General features: G+C 41.5%; 1 protein-coding gene across 2 annotated transcripts in view; it reads left to right on the top strand.

The window, feature by feature from the left end:
- The window catches only part of LOC125461278 (probable phospholipid-transporting ATPase IIA), a 161,413-nt gene that overhangs the window by 57,103 nt on the left and 83,611 nt on the right, over nucleotides 1–20,699 (top strand). For both annotated transcript variants that reach the window (XM_048549846.2, XM_048549845.2), the window contains exons 8-13: nucleotides 1,450–1,530; nucleotides 2,462–2,537; nucleotides 6,186–6,262; nucleotides 7,826–7,986; nucleotides 11,334–11,476; nucleotides 14,013–14,125. In XM_048549846.2, coding sequence (XP_048405803.1) covers nucleotides 1,450–1,530; nucleotides 2,462–2,537; nucleotides 6,186–6,262; nucleotides 7,826–7,986; nucleotides 11,334–11,476; nucleotides 14,013–14,125 — 651 coding nt within the window. The remainder of the gene's footprint in view (nucleotides 1–1,449; nucleotides 1,531–2,461; nucleotides 2,538–6,185; nucleotides 6,263–7,825; nucleotides 7,987–11,333; nucleotides 11,477–14,012; nucleotides 14,126–20,699) is intronic.

Raw genomic sequence — 20,699 nt, 5'->3', positions numbered from 1 at the left:
TTGGAGTACTTTATTGTCACCACATGAATCTTATCAAGAAGAGGCTCTTTTCTGAAACAAGGTGCAGCTTATTGCATGATACCAATCAGGCACATGTACTTTAGCAAGTTTGGCATCGTCTTCCCTCTACAGGATAGAATCATAGAGTTGTACAGCAAGGAAACCGATCCTTTGGTCCAACTTGTCCAGATAGATATCCTAAATTAACGTAGTCCCATTTACCAGCATTTGGCCCATATCTCTCTAGCCTCACAGCGCCAGGGACCCGGGTTCAATTCCAGCCTCGGGCAACTGTCTGTGTGGAGTTGGCACATTCTCCCCGTGTCTGCGTGGGTTTCCTCTGGGTGCTCTGGTTTCCTCCCACAGTCCAAAGATTTGCAGGCTAGGTGGATTGGCCATGCTAAATTGCCCGTAGTCTTCAGGGGTGTGTGGGTTATAGGGGGATGGATCCGGGTGGGATGCTTCAAGGGGCGGTGTGGACTTGTTGGGCCAAAGGGCCTGTTTCCACACTGTAGGTAATCTAATCTAATCTAATCTAATCTAAACCTTTCCCATTCATGTACCAATGTTGTAATTCTACCAGCCTTTATCGCCTCCTCAGGCAATTCTTTCCATACCCACACTGCCTCTCTACATGAGAATTTTGCTCCTTACATCCCTTTTAAATCTTTCCCCTCTTGCCTTAAACCTATGCTGTCTAGTTCTGGCCTCCCCTATCCTGGTAAAAAGACCTTGGCTATTCCTTCTATCCATGCCCCTCATGATTTTATAAACCTCCATAAGGTCACTCCTCAGCTCCGACACTCCAGGAAAAAAATGCCCCATCCTATTCAATCTCTCCCTATAGCTCACACCCACCAACCATGAGCTGTTCTGCGTTTTCCCCACTCAAACTGATATGACATCAACAGATTAAGTGCCCCAAGCTTTAGTGCAGCCCTCAGCACTTAACCCTGGACTTTGGAATGTGCCAATCTGCGACAGTCAGTCACGGTCAACTCCTTACTCTGGAAAACCAATACATTTCAGGCAGACCAAGGAGCATCTTTCACCAAGCTGATGGCCCTCCAGGCACAGTCAATGCTTGGGGCAATGTCACTGTCTAAAGTCTTTCTGCCAAAGTTAAATGGGGATCCATTCAGTTATTGAACCTCTGTCCCAGTGCCTCAAAGGTATGTAAATAGTCTTGTACAAGTAAGAAATGCCTTTGGTTTGTTTGTTGGATAGAGTCAAACTCCAATGTTTTGTTTGTTTCTCCATATGCTGCTGTACAGAGCCAAACTGCTTTAGTAACTGTGTATAAAAATATTTTTATGAATATATATTTGAAATTTTAAAAATCACCAGATTGCAGCTCAGTGCAGGTTCCAGCATTAACTGTTTCAGAACCATTACCTAATATAACAGCACACAAATATTGTCCTTACTCTGTTTTGTTTTAATTCACAGGATCTGTTACAAATACGATCTTATGTTTATGCGGAAGAACCAAATCTTGACATTCATAGTTTTGTTGGGACTTTTACTCGGGTGAGTTAATAAGAATTCAGCGTTCCTTAATGTTATAGTAGATAAAGTATTGGCACCATTCCATTTCTAAAAGATTGTATTGTAAGCGACTTCACAGAACCATAGAACCTCTCCAGTGCAGAAGGAGGCCATTTCACCCATCGAGTCTACACAAACTTCTCAATTTGTTTTATTTTTCTTGCATATATGGCAATATCTACATATCTATCTTTTCTTGGTAATTTGTGAAACCTGCTTTTGCATTTATTACTTATTTTTACCTCAATGTCTTCTCCCATTGTCTCTTCAAGAGATTGGTTTCTTGTTGTACTGTTCCATTGGGATGAGTCAGTCTCTGAAAACTTATCCAAGTGATAATTATTTATGAGAGTGGCTGATGTAAATGTGTCCTGTTTATTCCATGATGGAAAAATGGATCATAACTTCAATGACTGCTGTTCTGTCCCAATGAATGCAGTTTGGCCACTGATCAAAAGTGGGAATCTTTCTCAGTTTTTCCTCCCTCCTAATCAAAGATGCTGCTAATATTTAAAATGGTCACAGCACCAGCCTATTGACAACCAAGTAATTAAGCACACAGCAGATCAAACACATCTTGGTTCAGAGACTTCTACTGTACCTTGTAATCATGGAGAATAGGGGGACACTTTATTCATTTGGTAATTCTTGCTGGAATGAGCTGCTTGTGCTTCTTTGTGCCTGGGATGTGGTGACAAAGAACATTACTTAGCTAAGACATCATAGAAATGGTAAATTGGCGAAATATCAGGAGTGACTCTCCAACTCAATATATTCATATTTTAAAAAATGATTTTAATCTACAGATTCATCTGATAATATTTAGAATTTTGTTGACAATTGGGCAATAGTGATTTTTCAAAATGTTGCAACTATTTAAATTGAAAGTTTAATTCTTCATTTTGTGTTTTAGGAAGATGGCGACCCACCAGTTAATGAGAGTTTGAGCATAGAGAATACGTTATGGGCCAGTACTGTTATTGCTTCTGGTAAGGTGATTTTCTCCTTCCCTTATGGAACAGATCAGAAGTCTACGGCTTCCTTGTTTAACAATTTGTCAAAATTGTTGAAACCTCATCCCGGTCTTAAATGGGTGATCGCTTATCCTTAAACAGCATTAGCTCTAGTTTTGAGTCCAGTCACCCTACCTCAGAAGAAGGGTCACTGAACCCAAAACGTAAACTCTGTCTTCTCTCCACTGATGCTGCCAGACCTACTGAATTACTCCAGCTATTTCTGTTTATGTTTCAGGTTTCCAACTTCTGTAAGTCTATGTTTTGTTTTACCCTTTGTTCTATACTCTTCTAATATTCTTCCTTTCCACATCCATCTCGTCAAAATCTTTCACAATCTTGGATGTTTCAAACAAATAGCCTCTTATTTTCTCTAGACTCCAGTGGTTACAAGCATAGGCTGTCTGATTTTCTCCTTCATTTGTAGAACAGATCAGAAGTCTATTGCTTCCTTGTTTAACAATTTGTCAAAATTGTTGATATCTCCTGATGTGCGTACCGTCAGTTAGGTCTTGCTAAGTAGTAAGTGGGCATGGCAACATTAGCATAGGCTTCTTATTGTGTGTTTACTAGCACATGATCTGAATGAATGAAGTAAAAATATGTCATTCTACACAAGGTGTGTGTTTTGTTTTCTTCTAGAACAGAGGAATGATTTGCCAAGTGGTTTCAGGAAGTTCATGGTTGTGGTGTTCATTTTTGTAATGTGGCTTCTGGCAGCACTATGAATGCCTACCTAGATTTCACAGGACAAGCGCCTCCTCTCGACCATGGAGAGCTCTAGAGATGAACACCCACTGGCATGTCCTCTATTTAAGCTGAAACCTGTTGATTTTCTGCCATCACGGCATCTCACAGGCTAGCCAGCTGAAGCGATGCCAGAATGCTAAGTCTGTGCAAGGTAGGGCCCATGCAATGCTGGTGGTGTTCATAATGAAAGCAGTAGCATGAATTAAGAGCAGACTTGGCCCCTTGACCCTACTGAGCCGTTCAGTAAGATCATAGTTAATTTGATTATTCCAAACTCCCACCTATCCCAAATAACCTTCCACCCCTTTGCCTTTCAATTTTGCCTTAAATATATTTAAAGATTCTTTTTTGTTTCTCTACCTTCAGCGAGAGTGCTAAAGACTCACTGCCTGCTGTGAGAAAACAAAACTCATCCCTGTCTTAAATGGGTGATCTCTTAATTTTAAACATCTGCAGTTTTGAGTCCAGTCGCCCTACCTCAGAAGAAGGGCCACTGGACCCAAAACGTAAACTCTGCCTTCTCTCCACAGATGGTGCAAGACTTACTGAATTTCTCCAGCTATTTCTGTTTTTGTTTCAGGTTTCCAACATCTGCAGTTCTTTGTTATGTTTTACCCTTCGTTCTATATTCTTCTAATGTTCTTCCTTTCCACATCCACCCTGTCAAAATCCTTCACAATCTTGGATGTTTCAGACAAATAGCCTCTTATTTTCTCTAAACTCCTTTGGTTACAAGTGTAGGCTGTCCAATATTTCACCATAAGACAGCCCATCCATTCCAGGGTAACAAGGTGTAGAGCTGGATGAACACAGGAGGCCAAGCAGCATCAGAGGAGCAGGAAGGCTGACATCTTGGGCCTAGACCCTTCTTCAGAAAGGGTCTTTTCCAAAGAAGGGTCTAGGCCCAAAACATCAGCCTTCCAGCTCTTCTGATGCTGCTTGGCCTGCTGTGTTCATCCAGCTCTACATCTTGTTATCTCAGCTTCTATAGCATCTGCAATTCCTACTATCTCCATCCATTCCAGGTACTGGTCTAGTAAACCTTCTTTGAACTGAAGCAGCAAAGTGGGTTGTTTCTAGAGAGTGTTATTGCATTCTCCCAGACCAAGTGTGAACCAGTTATCCTGTGCCTTTTGCAAACGGGTGAAAGAATACGGAGAAGGAAAATCAAGATGCAGCATTCAGAACACTTTTTTTGTCAGTTCGTATGTGCGTGCTTAGGGGAAATCTTATGTGTGGGTTAGTGTTTTAACTAGTAGTAAGTCAATGTTATTGATCTGTAGTTAGGATCTATTTATTTGCCATAAGTAGTAATTTTTATTCAGTACTTTAAACCTGGTCCAATTTTATCCACAAGTTTATAAAATTGTGGATTTTATAAACTTTTATGTAATCTTTAACTTTTGAGATGAGTCTGGGAGGAGAGGGACTGGTTTCCAGGCTGCTACCCAGTGAGTTGTAACACCATCAGCAGCTTGCTCATCATGTTGGATAACAGGATGAGGTTTAACCTGAGAGTTGAGAAGAAACATAACTCAGGAACATGTCGTCATCCTTGATATTCTCAGTGACTCAGATCCCATGGGTTGTGCTGCAGCTAGCTATTGTGTTTGTATAGTCATTTCCCATTATTATACTGCGGGTTTCATTAGTGTCACAAGCAGTTTAACTTCGACATAAACGGAATATTTTAAGCTTTTGTGTGGTTAAGTTAATATTTTCTTGATTCATCCATTGGAAATCATTTTTACCTTAACAATTGCCATACATCTTTGTCCAATATGTTTTGCATATACTACTATTTTTGATGCATTGTGTTCTGTAGGAAATACCATTGTTACTGTCTGTCATATCATACTGTTTGCTTTTGGCTGTGTATGTTTTGTGGCCCATAGAGAGAGCACTCAAGCTTGCTGGAGCCCTCAAGCAGCCATTGTACATGCCTGTCCCGCCATTTGCCCAATGAGTGTTCCAGTTAATAATCATCCCACCGATATTTTGTAAACTGTACGGTGTATAGCCCTAAAATAACATAATACAGCCCCGTGTCAAAACTGTGTTAACAAAATGTCAACGTTTTGCTTTTAATAATGACCTTCTGTTCTCTTAGTGCGTGACTTGTGTTGAAAGACACTGCTGGCTGTGTCTTTCCCCAATACATAGTAGTTAAGTTGTAAGGTCAAATGTGATCAAGCAATTAGGTAATTACTCCATTCTGATTTACAAATGCTGAAATGCCTCTTTGTTCAATTTGCCATGTGTGGATTGTTGGTGCAGCGAAGTCTGTAGGACTCCCCTTGACTGAAGCAGAATCAGAATCTCTTGGATTGGAATTTTTGTGAAAGTAATGTTGATCTCTTTTGTCCACTCGAAGTTTCCCATTCCTTTGCTATATGTTTTCATCTTTGCTCTCCCCCACCCACACCCTTCCCCCTTTTATTCTTTCTTGCCATCTTTTTTACTTTTTTCCAATCCCAGGATCCTTACAGCCAACTGAAGCACCCTTAATGCTGCCAGCTGAAGCCAGTTTACGTCACATAGGTATATGATCGATACTAAGACTTTGGTAAAAGCAAATAACTCTGATGTTAGAAATCTGAATTAAAATAGAAAGTGGTAGAAATACACAGCAATGTCTCCTAGAGTGATATACAAAGCTAACATTTTGAGTATCAAATCCTTGGGACTTTTCTATCTTGCCTAATATTGTACAATTTGACTGTTATGTGCATTTATAAAGAGCAATAACACCATGTTGACCATTATTGTATCCACTGAGCCTGTGGGGCAGATTAATTTTGGTCAGTTCTTTAAAATGAAGTTTATTTCCGGCTCTTGCTTATTTGTGTTTTGTTGATATAATCTCTTTCCAAGGTACTGCAGTGGGTGTTGTTATCTACACAGGCAAAGAAATGCGAAGTGTTATGAATACCTCTCACCCAAAAAGCAAGGTACAGTTTGAAAATTTTAGTGTAGAACAAATTTAGCAATGAGCCCCATAATTGTTTCTCCTTATAAATTGATATGCATTACAAATTACTGGGAAAAAAATTCTTAATGGTCATATTTGGAGTGAAACTTGTATTTCATGTATAGTTTAGATTTCTCTAACAAATAGCACAGGGAGCCATTTCTCATTTTTTTGCTAACTTGTAAACACCAGAATTTAGACAAAGTTTTGCAGTATTTATGCAAAGTTTTAACAGATTCTAAGTTGAAAGAATGATTTTATTTTTGCTGACCTGATAGAATGTGTAAACACTGAAAGATGAAATTAAAACTTAAGCAGTATACTATCTCATGATGTTAGTGACATTTTAAAATAAAACCTCTGGCTGAAAGCTGGGTGACATCTCAGCTGTTGGAAATATTCCTACTTCTCGAGAGCCCAGGACTGGATTGGCAGGAATACTAATCCATTAAAATCTCATGGGCTTTATCTACTGGGTGCGCAGCTTTTGAAACGGTATTTGTATTGCCTCAATGCAAAACACATGCTATTACATAATTTTTTTACAATGTTTAATATGCTACACACTGGGATAGATGAGAATTCCTGGACTTGTGCTCAAATACAGCTTAGAGTACAATACTTTCAATGTCTGCTAGCTGCAAGAGTATTTTTGGGGAAGTGAATTCTGGGCAGCCTGAGTCATTTGATAGTGGGGAATAGATGTATTGAAACCCAAGTTGTTCATTTCATTAGCACAAGGTACCAGGGGGTCAGACATGGCTAAATATCACATAGGTACAGTATTAGATGCTGTTCAGAGGTTTGGGCTGAGGTGCATTGCAGAAAGTGAGTAGAGGGACTTCTCACTTTGCTTGGATGTGTTGTGTTTGATATTGAGAGTTTTTGGTTCGAACAGAGTTTATGCTGCAGTCATAGTTTAAAATGTGACTGACCTCCTTTGAATAGCACGTGCCCACTTCTGATCCATGTGTTTAAATAGACATGGTTTCCCATCATATAAGCTAAAAAATAAATCATGTTAAGCACCTTCTCCTGTTACTAACTTTTCTTTTAAAAGAATTTATTCTTCATGTAGGGAGGAGCATCAGTTAACTTTTGCCTAATGGCTTTTCCCATATACTCACCACAAGGTGGCAGCAGGAGTAGCACTAAATCTGCTACACTGCGCGGGAGTGAAACCAAGAATTAAGTCACTGTTATCTATCAGTCTAACCTGGAATCAGGAATTATGTCAACATAGAAATTGTACCAAAAAATGTAAACTATAATCAGGTAAGTTCCCATTGTCTCATTAGCTGGCAACTTTGCCTGCCATATTCTTGTTTACACTTGTCTCCTTGTGTCTAAAAAGAAAAATTTCTTAGTCACAGGCAAGATACCTACCTGCCCCTATGAAAATGATGAGTGTTATGCATGTCACATTCATTTTTTTACACATCAAGAGCTTTTTCTGGGGAAAATATTTTGGAGAGTTAAATTCATGACTATACATGTAGAGAAACACTTCTGTGGATTTTTAGTTTTGTTTTCTTTTTCCTAGATGGGGCTGTTTGACCTGGAGGTGAACTGTTTGATGAAGATTTTGTTTTTTGCATTGGTGGTGTTGTCGCTTGTCATGGTTTCTCTACAACACTTCAGGGGACGCTGGTATCTCCACTTGTTTCGCTTCTTCCTTCTGTTTTCCCAAATCGTTCCAATCAGGTAAATTATGGTCTGTTTCTTCCGGCCTATAGCAACCTTTTTAAAAACTTTTGTTTTCTGTTTCCTTTCCTGTGTGCTCAATCCCCTCAGTTTACACTTGATGTGTATGCTGCTAATTTAGTATTATTGCAAAGTTTGAACTGTTTTGCTCATTTCTGAGTCTGAATTGTTTATGCAAACAGTAAACAACAATGTCAGCGCCATTCCCTGCAGGACACCATTCCCGGCACACACTGTCTGAACAGAGGCAATGCAGTGGATGTGGAATATTTGAGCTCTTGGAAAATCTTTAGCGTGCACACAGTTATCATGACAAAACTGATCAACAGAATGAATGATTGATGTTGACCCTGAGGTTTCAGTGACCATGTTGAAATTTGAAGATGATGTCAAGTTGGAGGAAATAGCTGGAATTGGGAAGACTGACTATAAAAGACAAGAGGAAGGGTCTGAACAATACAAAACCTTGAAGCATTGAAGACAGTGCAGAAAATATTTACAAAGTTAATCGAATTAAGAGAGCACAATTGCTAACAAAATAAATGATTATGATGTTGGGCCCAAGTATTTTGATTATTCCTGCAAACAAGAAACCTTGATTGAGGATCTCACTGGTATGGAAGTGTTTCATTGGGTAAATGTGAAGAATGTATTTTTGTTGTGGATAATCCTGAATAAAGAGGGAACAAGTATAAAGGAAGCACCAACAGCACAAGTAACAAATTTAGACATTTTTCCGCCACAGAATCTGTATGTGTGGGGTGGCTGAAGCAGAAAGTATCAGTGTGCTTACGTTGTTTATTCTACATAATGCTCAACTGTCAGTGCTGTGCTGCCAACACTATTCATAGTTCTTCTGGGGTGGGTGATTTTTAAAACGTGTAGCAAAATGTTCTTTTCGTTGTCATTGCTTATTTCGGTAGTTTGAAAAAACACCCTAAGAATTAATAGATGGTATATAATTCATTTTAGATCTGCATTTTTTTTTCTTGCAATATTCTCTCACTCCTTTCATGAAGGAGTTGACTCTGGGAATGATTACCTCCCAGTGCCTTGCCCAGCCCAGTTTATCTAAATACACCTATCAAAACATTTAATAACATCTGCAATAACATTTGTGTGTATACTCATTTTAACTTCTGTTCGTAGTACTTTCATGCAAACTTAAATCTCCCAGCTGCAATCTCCAAATATTTGCCTGAGAAATATGTTTGCTAGATTACAACAGCATCATTGGGAAGATTTGTATAAAGAACAGAAGCCGTGAGGTTTTTTTTAGCTTCCCTTACCAGCCGGAAACGGTAGGGCATGGGAAATGTGGAAGTTCAGAATCTCTCAAACCCTGGAGTTTGAACTCACCTCTGCACGTGTGCTGTCACATAGCGGTTTGATACCTAGACACCATCTTGATTGCTGTGTTGGGATTTCAGTTCACCAGGGAGTAGTAGAGTGAAGGCTACTGGAGAAGGATGACCTGATGTGTAATGCACCAGGAGCGAGTCACGGTGTTCTGAGGGGGAGGGGAGTTTAGTTTGATTTTCACAAGGGGGAATTAGGATCTTGGGGAGGTCAGCAGGCTTCTGGATGAGGCTGGGATAGGGGGTGATGAGAGGATATTGTCAACAATTGGATGTAGGGTTGCAGAGAGCTTGATCATGGGAGGCTTCCCTAATCCAAAGGGGTCATGAAGAAAGCACTCCCCACCTGTATTTGACAGGCCACCTTTGAATGTCAATGGGGGAATATCAATCAAGTTTGCAACACCACCATAAAGTTTCATGCCCTAACCTGCCCCATCAATGAGGCTTGGTTGCCTACACACCATTCAGCATCCAGTAAAGCTATACAACATAGGGCACATGCAGACCAATTTGTCCATTAAGTCTGCTCTTCCATTCAATGGGATCATAGCTGATCTGATAATCCTTATATCCACTTTTCTACCTTATACCCTAACAACCTTGATGCTCTTACCGATTAGAAATCTATTTATCTCAGCCTTGAATATACTTAGTGACCTATAATAGACAGCTCCCTGTTCTTAAAGAAAAATAACAGATTGACTATTCTCTGAGAGAAAAAATTCCCATGTTTCTTTGTCTTAAATGGGTGACCTTCTTATTCTGTGGTTACCGCATCTCGTTCTAGACTCTCCCTACAGGGGTACAACCTCTCTGCATCTACCATGGCAAGACCATAAGGATCTGGTATGTTTCAATGAGGTCCCCTCTCATTCTTCTGAGCTGTTGTGAATGCAAACACAACCTGCTCAGGCTTTTCTTTTAAGAAAATCCCTCCAGCTCCAAGATCAACCTAGTAAACCCTCTTTGAGCTGCTTCCAATGCCAATATATCTTTTCTTCCATAAGGGAACCAAAACAATATTCTAGATGTATCTAATGTTTTATATAGTTTTAGCAAGAACTCCTTATTTTAGTTCTAATATTGTTTTTAGTTCTAATATTGGTTTTAAAATATTAAGATATCGTAGGTTGGTAGGTTGGGGGATGGTTTGGGTCAAGATGCAGGCTTTTAATACTCCAACTTCCTGCATTGTCTAACCTGTATCTGTTTTTTTGAAGTATTGGTTCTACTGGCTATCCAGTGAGTTGAATGAGTACCACCAAGAAGGAGCTAGATTGAATCAACTCAGCTGTGCTGAGGTAGATAATCATTACAAGAGTAAAGTTAAGGTGGATTAAGGAGGGGAAAGAAATTGAGCTGGGTTTCTAACCTTGTCATAGTTTGACAATCCCTGTTGAAAATATCCAGGACAAGGGAGGATATGAACAGAAACAGAAATTTCTGGGATAACTCAGGAGGTCAGGCAGCCCCTGTGGACAGAAAGTGGAGTTAATGTATCAGGTCCATTGACCTTCCTTGAGAACAATGAGAGTATGATTTGGCTTGAGCTGTAATGTTCCAGAGAGTTGAGTAGTTGTTGGAAACTCACTGGAATAAGGCTTGTGCATGTTTGGGTGAAGCACAGTATAGTTAGTGGAAGGTTCCTGAAATTTATTAAAATAAGTGTTTGCATGTCTTTGAGTTGCAGAAGGGAGAAAAGAAAAAAAAAAGTTCTGTGATGACTTCAGTTCCACTGAATCTCATCTGAAAGTTAATTATAAATTACAAACCACAGCAAATATTGTTCTATCGCATCTGCATCGAGGTTGTATCAAAGTAATATATTACATTTGTAGCCCAAAAGTAATCAGTCACACCCTTATTCAATTATCAAAATAAATTCTCACGTATTCAGTACACTCACCAGTACTTGGGGATGTTTACATGGCAATATATGTTGAGAGCTGTTTTGTAATTAGTGTTTGTTCTTTCTGATCTATATAGTATACGTGTCAACCTGGACATGGGAAAGATGGTCTACAGCTTGATGATTAGGAAAGACTCTAAAATTCCTGGTACATTGGTCCGGGCCAGTACCATTCCTGAGCAGCTTGGGAGAATATCTTATGTACTCACAGACAAGACAGGTACCTTTTTTTTGGGATTGCATTCACACATTTGCCATGGAGAGGCTGAAAAGAGGGTTCAGTAACATGATACGAAGGAGAAGAATGATTAATTAGGAAAAGAGAATTGAAAAGCGAGTGCTTTTCATCAAAGCACAAAACCTGATGCTCAAAATTAAGGGAGGCTTTAACACAGAAAACTTGGACCAGCTTCAATTTCCATTGTTCAGTGAGTCAGTAATTAGCAACCATAATATTAAGATCATTAACAAAAGAACAAAGGATGAGATTTTAAATTTACAGAGAGGTAGGATATGAAATTCTGCATCAGTAGCAGGGAAAGCAGGATCTGTAGATGTGGAAGAATATTTGCAAGCAAAGACTTAAAAGGGATGGAAAATATTGGATTAGGTAGAAAAGCCTTTCAGAGAGGCACTGCAGGCATACTGGGCCAAATGGCTTCCTCCTCTATTTTAAAATTGTGTGACTAAGATTCATTCTTAACATTCATGTTGTAACTCATGGCATCCTTACTGCCCCAGCAACTTTCTAATAATAAGCTGTCTACCTTTAAAGAAGTATAAATAGTTTTGAATAAAATCTGAGACAAAATAAACATAGATGACAGAGCAATCCCCTAAGGAAGTGATTTTTTTTTCTGCTGATTATCCCGAAATCACCCTGTTCACTTCTTCCTTTAGGCAGATTTTTAGTTTGTGATCACTAGACCAAAATATTATTTCAAGCTTGAATGTTGTTGTTTTAAAGACACAGAATTTCCCTTTTGTGTTTTTGGGGCCTGTGTAGCCTTCCATGGAAAACTAATGAGGTTTCTCATCAATTAATTGATCACTATTTTGAACATCTTGAACTTGGAGCTTAAAGAAGCTAAAGTGAGTGATGAAAGAATTATGGAGTTCTACGCGTTCCCATTTTTAAGGAGAAGTTGTCTCTGGTCAAAGAAAAAAAATCAGCTTCTTCACAATTTTTCTGGCAAACAAGGAGAGGTAATATGCATCGAATGGTAAAGCATTAACAGGAGATGAAGGATAAATGCCTTTAGAGATTCAGATTTACTGATCTTTTAATACAAGGAATGTGTTGTTGAGGCTGATAAAGAACAAATACATATAGTGCACTTGATGTTAGAAACATCATTGGAGATCTGCATAAGAAAAGAATGTTCAGTTTTGAATGCCTTCCATTCCAAAAAGATGTCAAGATGTTGCAGAAGAGGTATCTTAAGATGGTACAAAGGATGGGGTTTTCTGACATAACTGTGTTCTGGGGCTGGATTTTCAATCCAGACCTGTTGTCTCAATGACACTGCATCACTGTTGTGGTGTTATTTGATTGCAGAAATCCGTAATTGGGCCAGAAAAAACAACATCACCCAGTCAGTGGTGACAGTATCTGGACTTGGAGTGCAATCCGAAAGGCAAACAGCAACCATAACTTTGTTTACTGTTGCTTACAAGTTGGAGTAGACAGTGTAGCCGAGGGCCCACAGTCATACTGTGCATACACGTGATCCATGCAAATGATTCTTAATAGTTCTCTGGGCAGTTAGGGATGGGCAGTAAATACTGGCCTGACCAGCAATGCCCACATCCTCATAGAATCATAGTGTGGAAACAGGGCATTTGGCCCATTGAGTCTGCACCTCTGAAGAACATCTCACCCAGAACCACCCCTCTATCACTGTAACCCAGCATCTCCCATGGCTAATCCATTTAAGCTGCATATCCCTGAACACTATGGGACATTATGGAATACTATGGAACACCTGAACCTGAACACAATTTAGCATGTCCAATCCACATAACCTGCGCATCTTTGGACTGTGGGAGAAAACTGGAGCACCTGGAGGAAACCCACGCAGACAGGAAAAATGTGCAAATTCCACACAGAGAGTCACCCGAGGGTGGAATTGAACTTGGATCCCTTTCACTGTGAGGCCACAGTGCTAACCAATGAGCTACTGTGCTGCCCTATCCTGTGAATGTATTTTTTTTAAAATAAGACTATAATGGCAGAGGCTGTCATTCCCTCTGTTATCTTGCTGCTGTAATCAAGTGGTGGACAGCCATGCAACCTTCTGATCAATGAAGGGCCTCTCCCTACAACTACTGGCAATCTCCTCATGGGTTTGAGAGGGGCTGAAGTTCTGATTCGGGAGCAGGATTACATCCCCTCCATTTGCATTTATGTGAGCCCAATGTCATGTGAAACAGTGTTAATCCCTCATCCTCCCCTTCACCTGTGGATAAACAGTCTGCATTAGATTCACACATGAAGTCAGTTGGACAAATTGCATGCACCATATTGCTCAGTGGATAGGATAAATGGGATAGAGAAAGTCACTTTGTGTACAGACCCTTAATGTATCAATAGCTTGGGATCACAGAATTGTCCCATGTACAAGATGTCCATTTGGCCCATTGTGTCTGCACTAGCTCTCCAAAGGGATGCCTTGCTGATACAAGGAACTAAAATGGAATTGGATAAATTTCAAAATCTCATGTCTTATCTTGGTCTTTCGCTCTCCATTTCACAGGGACTCTTACAAAAAATGAGATGCAGTTCAGGCGTCTTCACCTGGGTACAGTATCTTATGGGTTGGATTCTATGGATGAAGTAGAGAGCCACGTTTTTAGTGCGTATACGCAGGTAATCCATTGTCTAAGTGACTAGTTGCTATTGATGTTGTTTACTACTCAGGCTAATAATTTACTATAAGCTCCGATTTCCATTGCTGAGTGTAGGACCAATGAAACTCTAAATTCCTTTCAGTGATTTATTAAGTTCAAGATGGCATTCTGTCTGATACAATCCTTTCTTATTTTCTGTATGATTGCTTAAACAGGTTATCATGATGTCTCGTTTATTATCAAAAAGAACCACTTATTCAATTGTCATCATAAATAAATCATTTATTTATAAATATTTTGATTTGTACTTTACAGCCTGAGAGGATTGCATTTTTCTGTAGCAGATTGACAAGGTGACTTTTGCTTGAATCATGCGACTTTGGAGTTGGAAGCTGGTTCGCCAAGCTGACTGGTTTTCATGCAAATATTTCATCCCGCTTTTAGGTGACATCATCAGTGCTGTCCACTGAAGCGCTGTTGTTCTGTTCCATCCTGAATTTATCAGAGTAGAAGCATTTGACAAAGGACTTTGTTCAGCAGTTCATTGATGCAAGGCAGGCATTTAAGCTGCTTTTACTCTAATTTCCACATTCATGGTTCATTTGGAAATAGTGGTGAACCATTAAAAGTTTCTGATTCAGAAAGTTTGTCAGCTTATTCTCATGTACAGCAAAGCCTCCTTGAGCCTGAGGTACACCTGCCCAGTAGCAGTTAGTAGAACACACAGTGTGAGGCAGAGTAACAGCACAAGACTTCATCCAAATGACTCTGTCATTTCTATTCAGGCCGACAAAGAAGGATATCAGTTTAACTGGGACAACATAAAACTACAAGGACAAGCAAAACAAAGACAAACACAAGAATTCTTGGAAGCCTGGTTTCCAACCACTGGTACCATAAACAAACATTTTGAAATAGAATCGGAGATAATGGGAACTGCAGATGCTGGAGAATTCCAAGATAATAAAATGTGAGGCTGGATGAACACAGCAGGCCAAGCAGCATCTCAGGAGCACAAAAGCTGACGTTTCGGGCCTAGACCCTTCATCAGAGAGGGGGATGGGGTGAGGGTTCTGGAATAAATAGGGAGAGAGGGGGAGGCGGACCAAAGATGGAGAAAAGAAGATAGGTGGAGAGAGTATAGGTGGGGAGGTAGGGAGGGGATAGGTCAGTCCAGGGAAAATGGACAGGTCAAGGAGGTGGGATGAGGTTAGTAGGTAGGAGATGGAGGTGCGGCTTGGGGTGGGAGGAAGGGATGGGTGAGAGGAAGAACAGGTTAGGGAGGCAGAGACAGGTTGGGCTGGTTTTGGGATGCAGTGGGTGGAGGGGAAGAGCTGGGCTGGTTGTGTGGTGCGGGGGGGAGGGGACGAACTGGGCTGGTTTAGGGATGCAGTTGGGGAAGGGAAGATTTTGAAACTGGTGAAGTCCACATTGATACCATTAGGCCTCAGGGTTCCCAGGCAGAATATGAGTTGCTGTTCCTGCAACCTTCGGGTGGCATCATTGTGGCACTGCAGGAGGCCCATGATGGACATGTCATCTAAAGAATGGGAAGGGGAGTGGAAATGGTTTGCGACTGGGAGGTGCAGTTGTTTGTTGCGAACTGAGCGGAGGTGTTCTGCAAAGCGGTCTCCAAGCCTCCGCTTGGTCTCCCCAATGTAGAGGAAGCCACACCGGGTACAGTGGATGTAGTATACCACATTGGCAGATGTGCAGGTGAACCTCTGCTTAATGTGGAATGTCCACCCCAACCTTCAGTTCACCTGGGCCATCTCCAGCACATCCCTCACCTTCCTGGACCTCTCAGTCTCCATCTCAGGCAACCAGCTTGTAACTGATGTCCATTTCAAGCCCACCGACTCCCACAGCTACCTAGAATACACCTCCTCCCACCCACCCTCCTGCAAAAATTCCATCCCCTATTCCCAAATCCTCCGCCTCCGCCGCATCTATTCCCACGATAAGACATTCCACTCCCGCACATCCCAGATGTCCAAGTTCTTCAAGGACCACAACTTTCCCCCCACAGTGATCGAGAACGCCCTTGACCGCGTCTCCCGTATTTCCCGCAACACATCCCTCACACCCCGCCCCCGCCACAACCGCCCGAAGAGGATCCCCTCTCGTTCTCACACACCACCCCACCAACCTCCGGATACAACGCATCATCCTCCGACACTTCCGCCATCTACAATCCGACCCCACCACCCAAGACATTTTTCCATCCCCACCCCTGTCTGCTTTCCGAAGAGACCACTCTCTCCGTGACTCCCGTGTTCGCTCCACACTGCCCTCCAACCCCACCACACCCGGCACCTTCCCCTGCAACCGCAGGAAATGCTACACTTGCCCCCACACCTCCTCCCTCACCCCTATCCCAGGCCCCAAGATGACATTCCACATTAAGCAGAGGTTCACCTGCACATCTGCCAATGTGGTATACTGCATCCACTGTACCCGGTGTGGCTTCCTCTACATTGGGGAAACCAAGCGGAGGCTTGGAGACCGCTTTGCAGAACACCTCCGCTCAGTTCGCAACAAACAACTGCACCTCCCAGTCGCAAACCATTTCCACTCCCCCTCCCATTCTTTAGATGACATGTCCATCGTGGGCCTCGTGCAGTGCCACAATGATGCCACCCGAAGGTTGCAGGAACAGCAACTCACATTCCGCCTGGAAACCCTGCAGCCTAATGGTATCAATGTGGACTTCACCAGTTTCAAAATCTCCCCTTCTCCAATTGCATCCCAAAACCAGCCCAGTTCGTCCCCTCCCCCCACTGCACCACACAACCAGCCCAGCTCTTCCCCTCCACCCACTGCATCCCAAAACCAGTCCAACCTGTCTCTGCCTCCCTAACCTGTTCTTCCTCTCACCCATCCCTTCCTCCCACCCCAAGCCGCACCTCCATCTCCTACCTACTAACCTCATCCCACCTCCTTGACCTGTCCGTCTTCCCTGGACTGACCTATCCCCTCCCTACCTCCCCACCTATACTCTCTCCACCTATCTTCTTTTCTCTCCATCTTCGGTCCGCCTCCCCCTCTCTCCCTATTTATTCCAGAACCCTCACCCCATCCCCCTCTCTGATAAAGGGTCTAGGCCCGAAACGTCAGCTTTTGTGCTCCTGAGATGCTGCTTGGCCTGCTGTGTTCATCCAGCCTCACATTTTATTATTTTGAAATAGATCCCATTTACATATCATGATGGAGCAAAATCAGAAACAGAACTACCCACCATAACAGACCAGGCCGTATAAATTCAGAACAGAACAGAACAACAGTACTTTAATGGAGGATAGACAGCACTGAAGATGTTGTCTAGAATGGAGCAAAATGCTTGAACGAAAACCAGTCAACTTGGCGAACCAGCTAACAACTCCAGAAAACATTAAATGCTACAAGTGTGATTACCTGCTCTCTTGCGGTATACCCAGCTTGTAGTGGAGTGCAAGAGAAACTCATGACAACTGAACTGACCAAAATAGCAGATTGGATCCTGCATGAACAACATGTTCTAGATCCTGATTACTTGTAATAGATGTGGGTGATGGCAGCATGGTGATGGACTCTGTTGTGATTCGTAGTCATTTCATTAGCCTGATACTACAGAGTGAATTTTATCAGAAATTGGCATGGAATCATTTTCAGTGAGTTTCATGGAGAGTTTCTCTCTGTGAGGCCTGTGGGTTTTCTAAGACTATTTCCCAAACATGCCGCACTTTCTATGCTCCATGCCACTACGGTGCCCTACTCAGTGTATTCTCCCACTTGCCATAACGCACCGTCTACTGCCAGGACCTGCTGGAATTCCGACCACCATGCTATACTTAAAAGTCGATCATATCCCCAGTCTAGTCCTGGCAGTCTACAGCTGTCACACCCGGTTCTTGTCAATTGCTCCAGATGAATGAGACAAGAGGAAATTTGAACCTTGCTGACCGGGACCTGGACAATCCTGCTTGACAGGTTGATGCAAGTAGTCTCTGCTCACTGAGCATGCCTTGAGATGTCAGTGACTGGTGTCCATGATGCGGGGCTGGAGGAGTTAGTGGCCAGCTGTAATCACTGGTTACTGCAGTGACTTTCATGTCAAGAATGCTTATGAGCCAGGTGGGAGAATGGGAAGCTGCATGTCGATGAAGTGGGATAACAGCATAATGCGGATGGTAATGCATGTCAGTAGGCCTTTCTCGTGAGAATCTGATCTCACTGTTCAAAATTTGGTTGGAAGATGGGGCTTCCTGCTCCCCACATCTCTGTGCTGCTGGTCTTCAGCAATTCTCCCAATTTGCCAATGTCGATTCAGTGACTGAGAAGATTCTGTCCTGTATCTTGTTTAGATTCATACATCATGCCAGGGCAAAGTTCCAGAAGGTGCCTGGCACTGTTACCTATGAAACTATATCCAGTCATGAATCAATTCTTTGAAACAGAACAAAAGAGAAAGGAAGTACAATTTTTTGGCAAGGGAAATGCAAATGTGTGACTGTCTGGCTCATGGATAAATCTTCAACCCTTAGAGCCCATTTCATTGCAAAATTTCCCATTACCAGTGGGTTCTATTCCAGTTTTTGTGCATTATCTAAACCGTTGCTTCATCTCCTTAACTAATTCCAGCTCCTTTTAACTTTTGCATTTCCTGGACAATGTTTTTAAGCCCTTCCTAAAAGGACCTGTATTTTTGCAAAGTTAATTTGTTGCTGCATCTATTATGAAGTCTTCAGGCAATTAAAATGAAAATTTGATAATCTAATCTGGTTATCATTCACTCATGTTAGTGTCCCGTTCCTAATAAAAAATCATTTGAGCTCAAAATAGTTTGTTCCCAGAATCAAGCTACCCATGACTGTGCTCACATTTAAATACAGGGTTCTTTAAGCTAAGCAACAAAACCTTTATTCTCATAAGATAATTCTCCTATCCATTTTTTAAGCTTTAATTTTGCTAGCAACATCTTTTGTCCTATAAACCTTTCCCTGCACATTTTTGTTGGAAACATTGATTCCATCTGCTGCTTTGCAATGCCTCGCCCAATTAATCCTTATTGAAGCATTGAGCCTGTTTGGTGATTGTTGGCTGTTTGTTTGGCTGACAAGTCATCACAGGCAGTCAGATTGTGACTTTGTCTAGTACCCCCACAAATACACACTTATATCTGAGTTTACTGGGAGCTGGTCAAAGGTTACTTTTCAACTTTCTTGGTGCATTCAGTTTGTATGTGGAAGCATTCTTGACACTGCAGCTGAAATCCTATGTTTTAATATGTTCAGCAACCTATAGATCCTTTTGGTTCATTTTGATGTATGTTGCTGAGCTGTAGTGAGAGACCTGCAAGGCTTCACTTTTGCTTTTCACAATGGTGAAAAAATTTATTTCAAATGTTCAGATTTTGGGCTGCATCACTTTTGGTGATTTCAGCATTTGGAAATATAGAAAATGTCCACCTAATGTTGACATGTGACAAACTCATTAAATGTATTTTAATCGTGAAACACTAGCCAATTCCTCTGAACAACAAGGGGCCACTGGGGATTTTTATTCCTTCTGACCGATTAATCTGACAGTTTATTTCCTACTTCATTCATGTAAAATGCTCACTAGCTCCAAATTTCTGCTGCTGGCTGAGATTGTAATAGGAGCATGCAGCAAACATAAACTATCAATATGACTGTCAGGCTAAATTATTCTGATGTATTAAGGTATCAGTGATCGAAGAAAGTTCAATGTGTTTTGTTCAGAACTGTGGGCGCAAGTATTTTAATTCTTCAAGTTTCCTGTCGGTATCTGTGATGACAAATATAAATGGACAGCCTCCTGTGTCTTCAAAAGACCTGATCAATCCTTCAATCTCCTGCTTTTGCTGAAGTGTTTTCAGTGACTTTTGTTTTGACTTGCTGGGCAGTGGTGAACATTGGCACGAAAGATGTTGTAGTGGGTCACTCCAAAGAGAATTGAGTGAACCATATAGTGAGGGATTAACTCAATCAAGTGAGAATGGTAGGTTTCCCTTCCCTGAAGGATAGTAGGACATTGGTTTGTTTGTTTTGGTCGCTGGTACATTCCCAGTTTAAAATAAGTTAAATTCCAATTCTTTTGAAGATCCTATGGGAGCCGAGGAAAAGTTGTTCCATCCTGCCAATTGTGTTAACTAAAAACACAGTAATTAACTGTTTTAAAAGAAGTCAGAATTTATAGCTTAGTATTTCAAGATGATCAGTTTTATTTTCATCAATGTAGTTTGTATAACTGGAAGGTAATACAGTGTTGCCCTAAAGAGTAATACTTACCGTAAGATGTGGGTTGTGGTTGTGCTGGAGTTTAAATTACTGTAGATTCACAGAATCCCTCCAGTGTGGAAGCAGGCCATCCGGCCCATCGAGTCTGCACCGTCCCTCATAAGAGCAACCCACCCTATCCCTGTAACATTTCCCCTGATAATCTAACTGACCTGGGCACTATGAGTGATTTAGCGTGGCCAATCCACCTAACCTGCACTTTGGACTGTGGAAGGAAACTGGAGTACCGGACGAAACCCGCATAGTCATGGAGGGAATGTGTAAACTGTACATAAACAAGTCATCCAAGAGTAG

Source organism: Stegostoma tigrinum, chromosome 19 (genome assembly GCF_030684315.1).
Source record: "Stegostoma tigrinum isolate sSteTig4 chromosome 19, sSteTig4.hap1, whole genome shotgun sequence".
NCBI classification, from domain to species: Eukaryota; Metazoa; Chordata; class Chondrichthyes; order Orectolobiformes; family Stegostomatidae; genus Stegostoma; species Stegostoma tigrinum.
The sequence above is the reverse complement of the archived record's forward strand: the minus strand, read 5'-3'. Positions and strand labels throughout refer to the sequence as shown.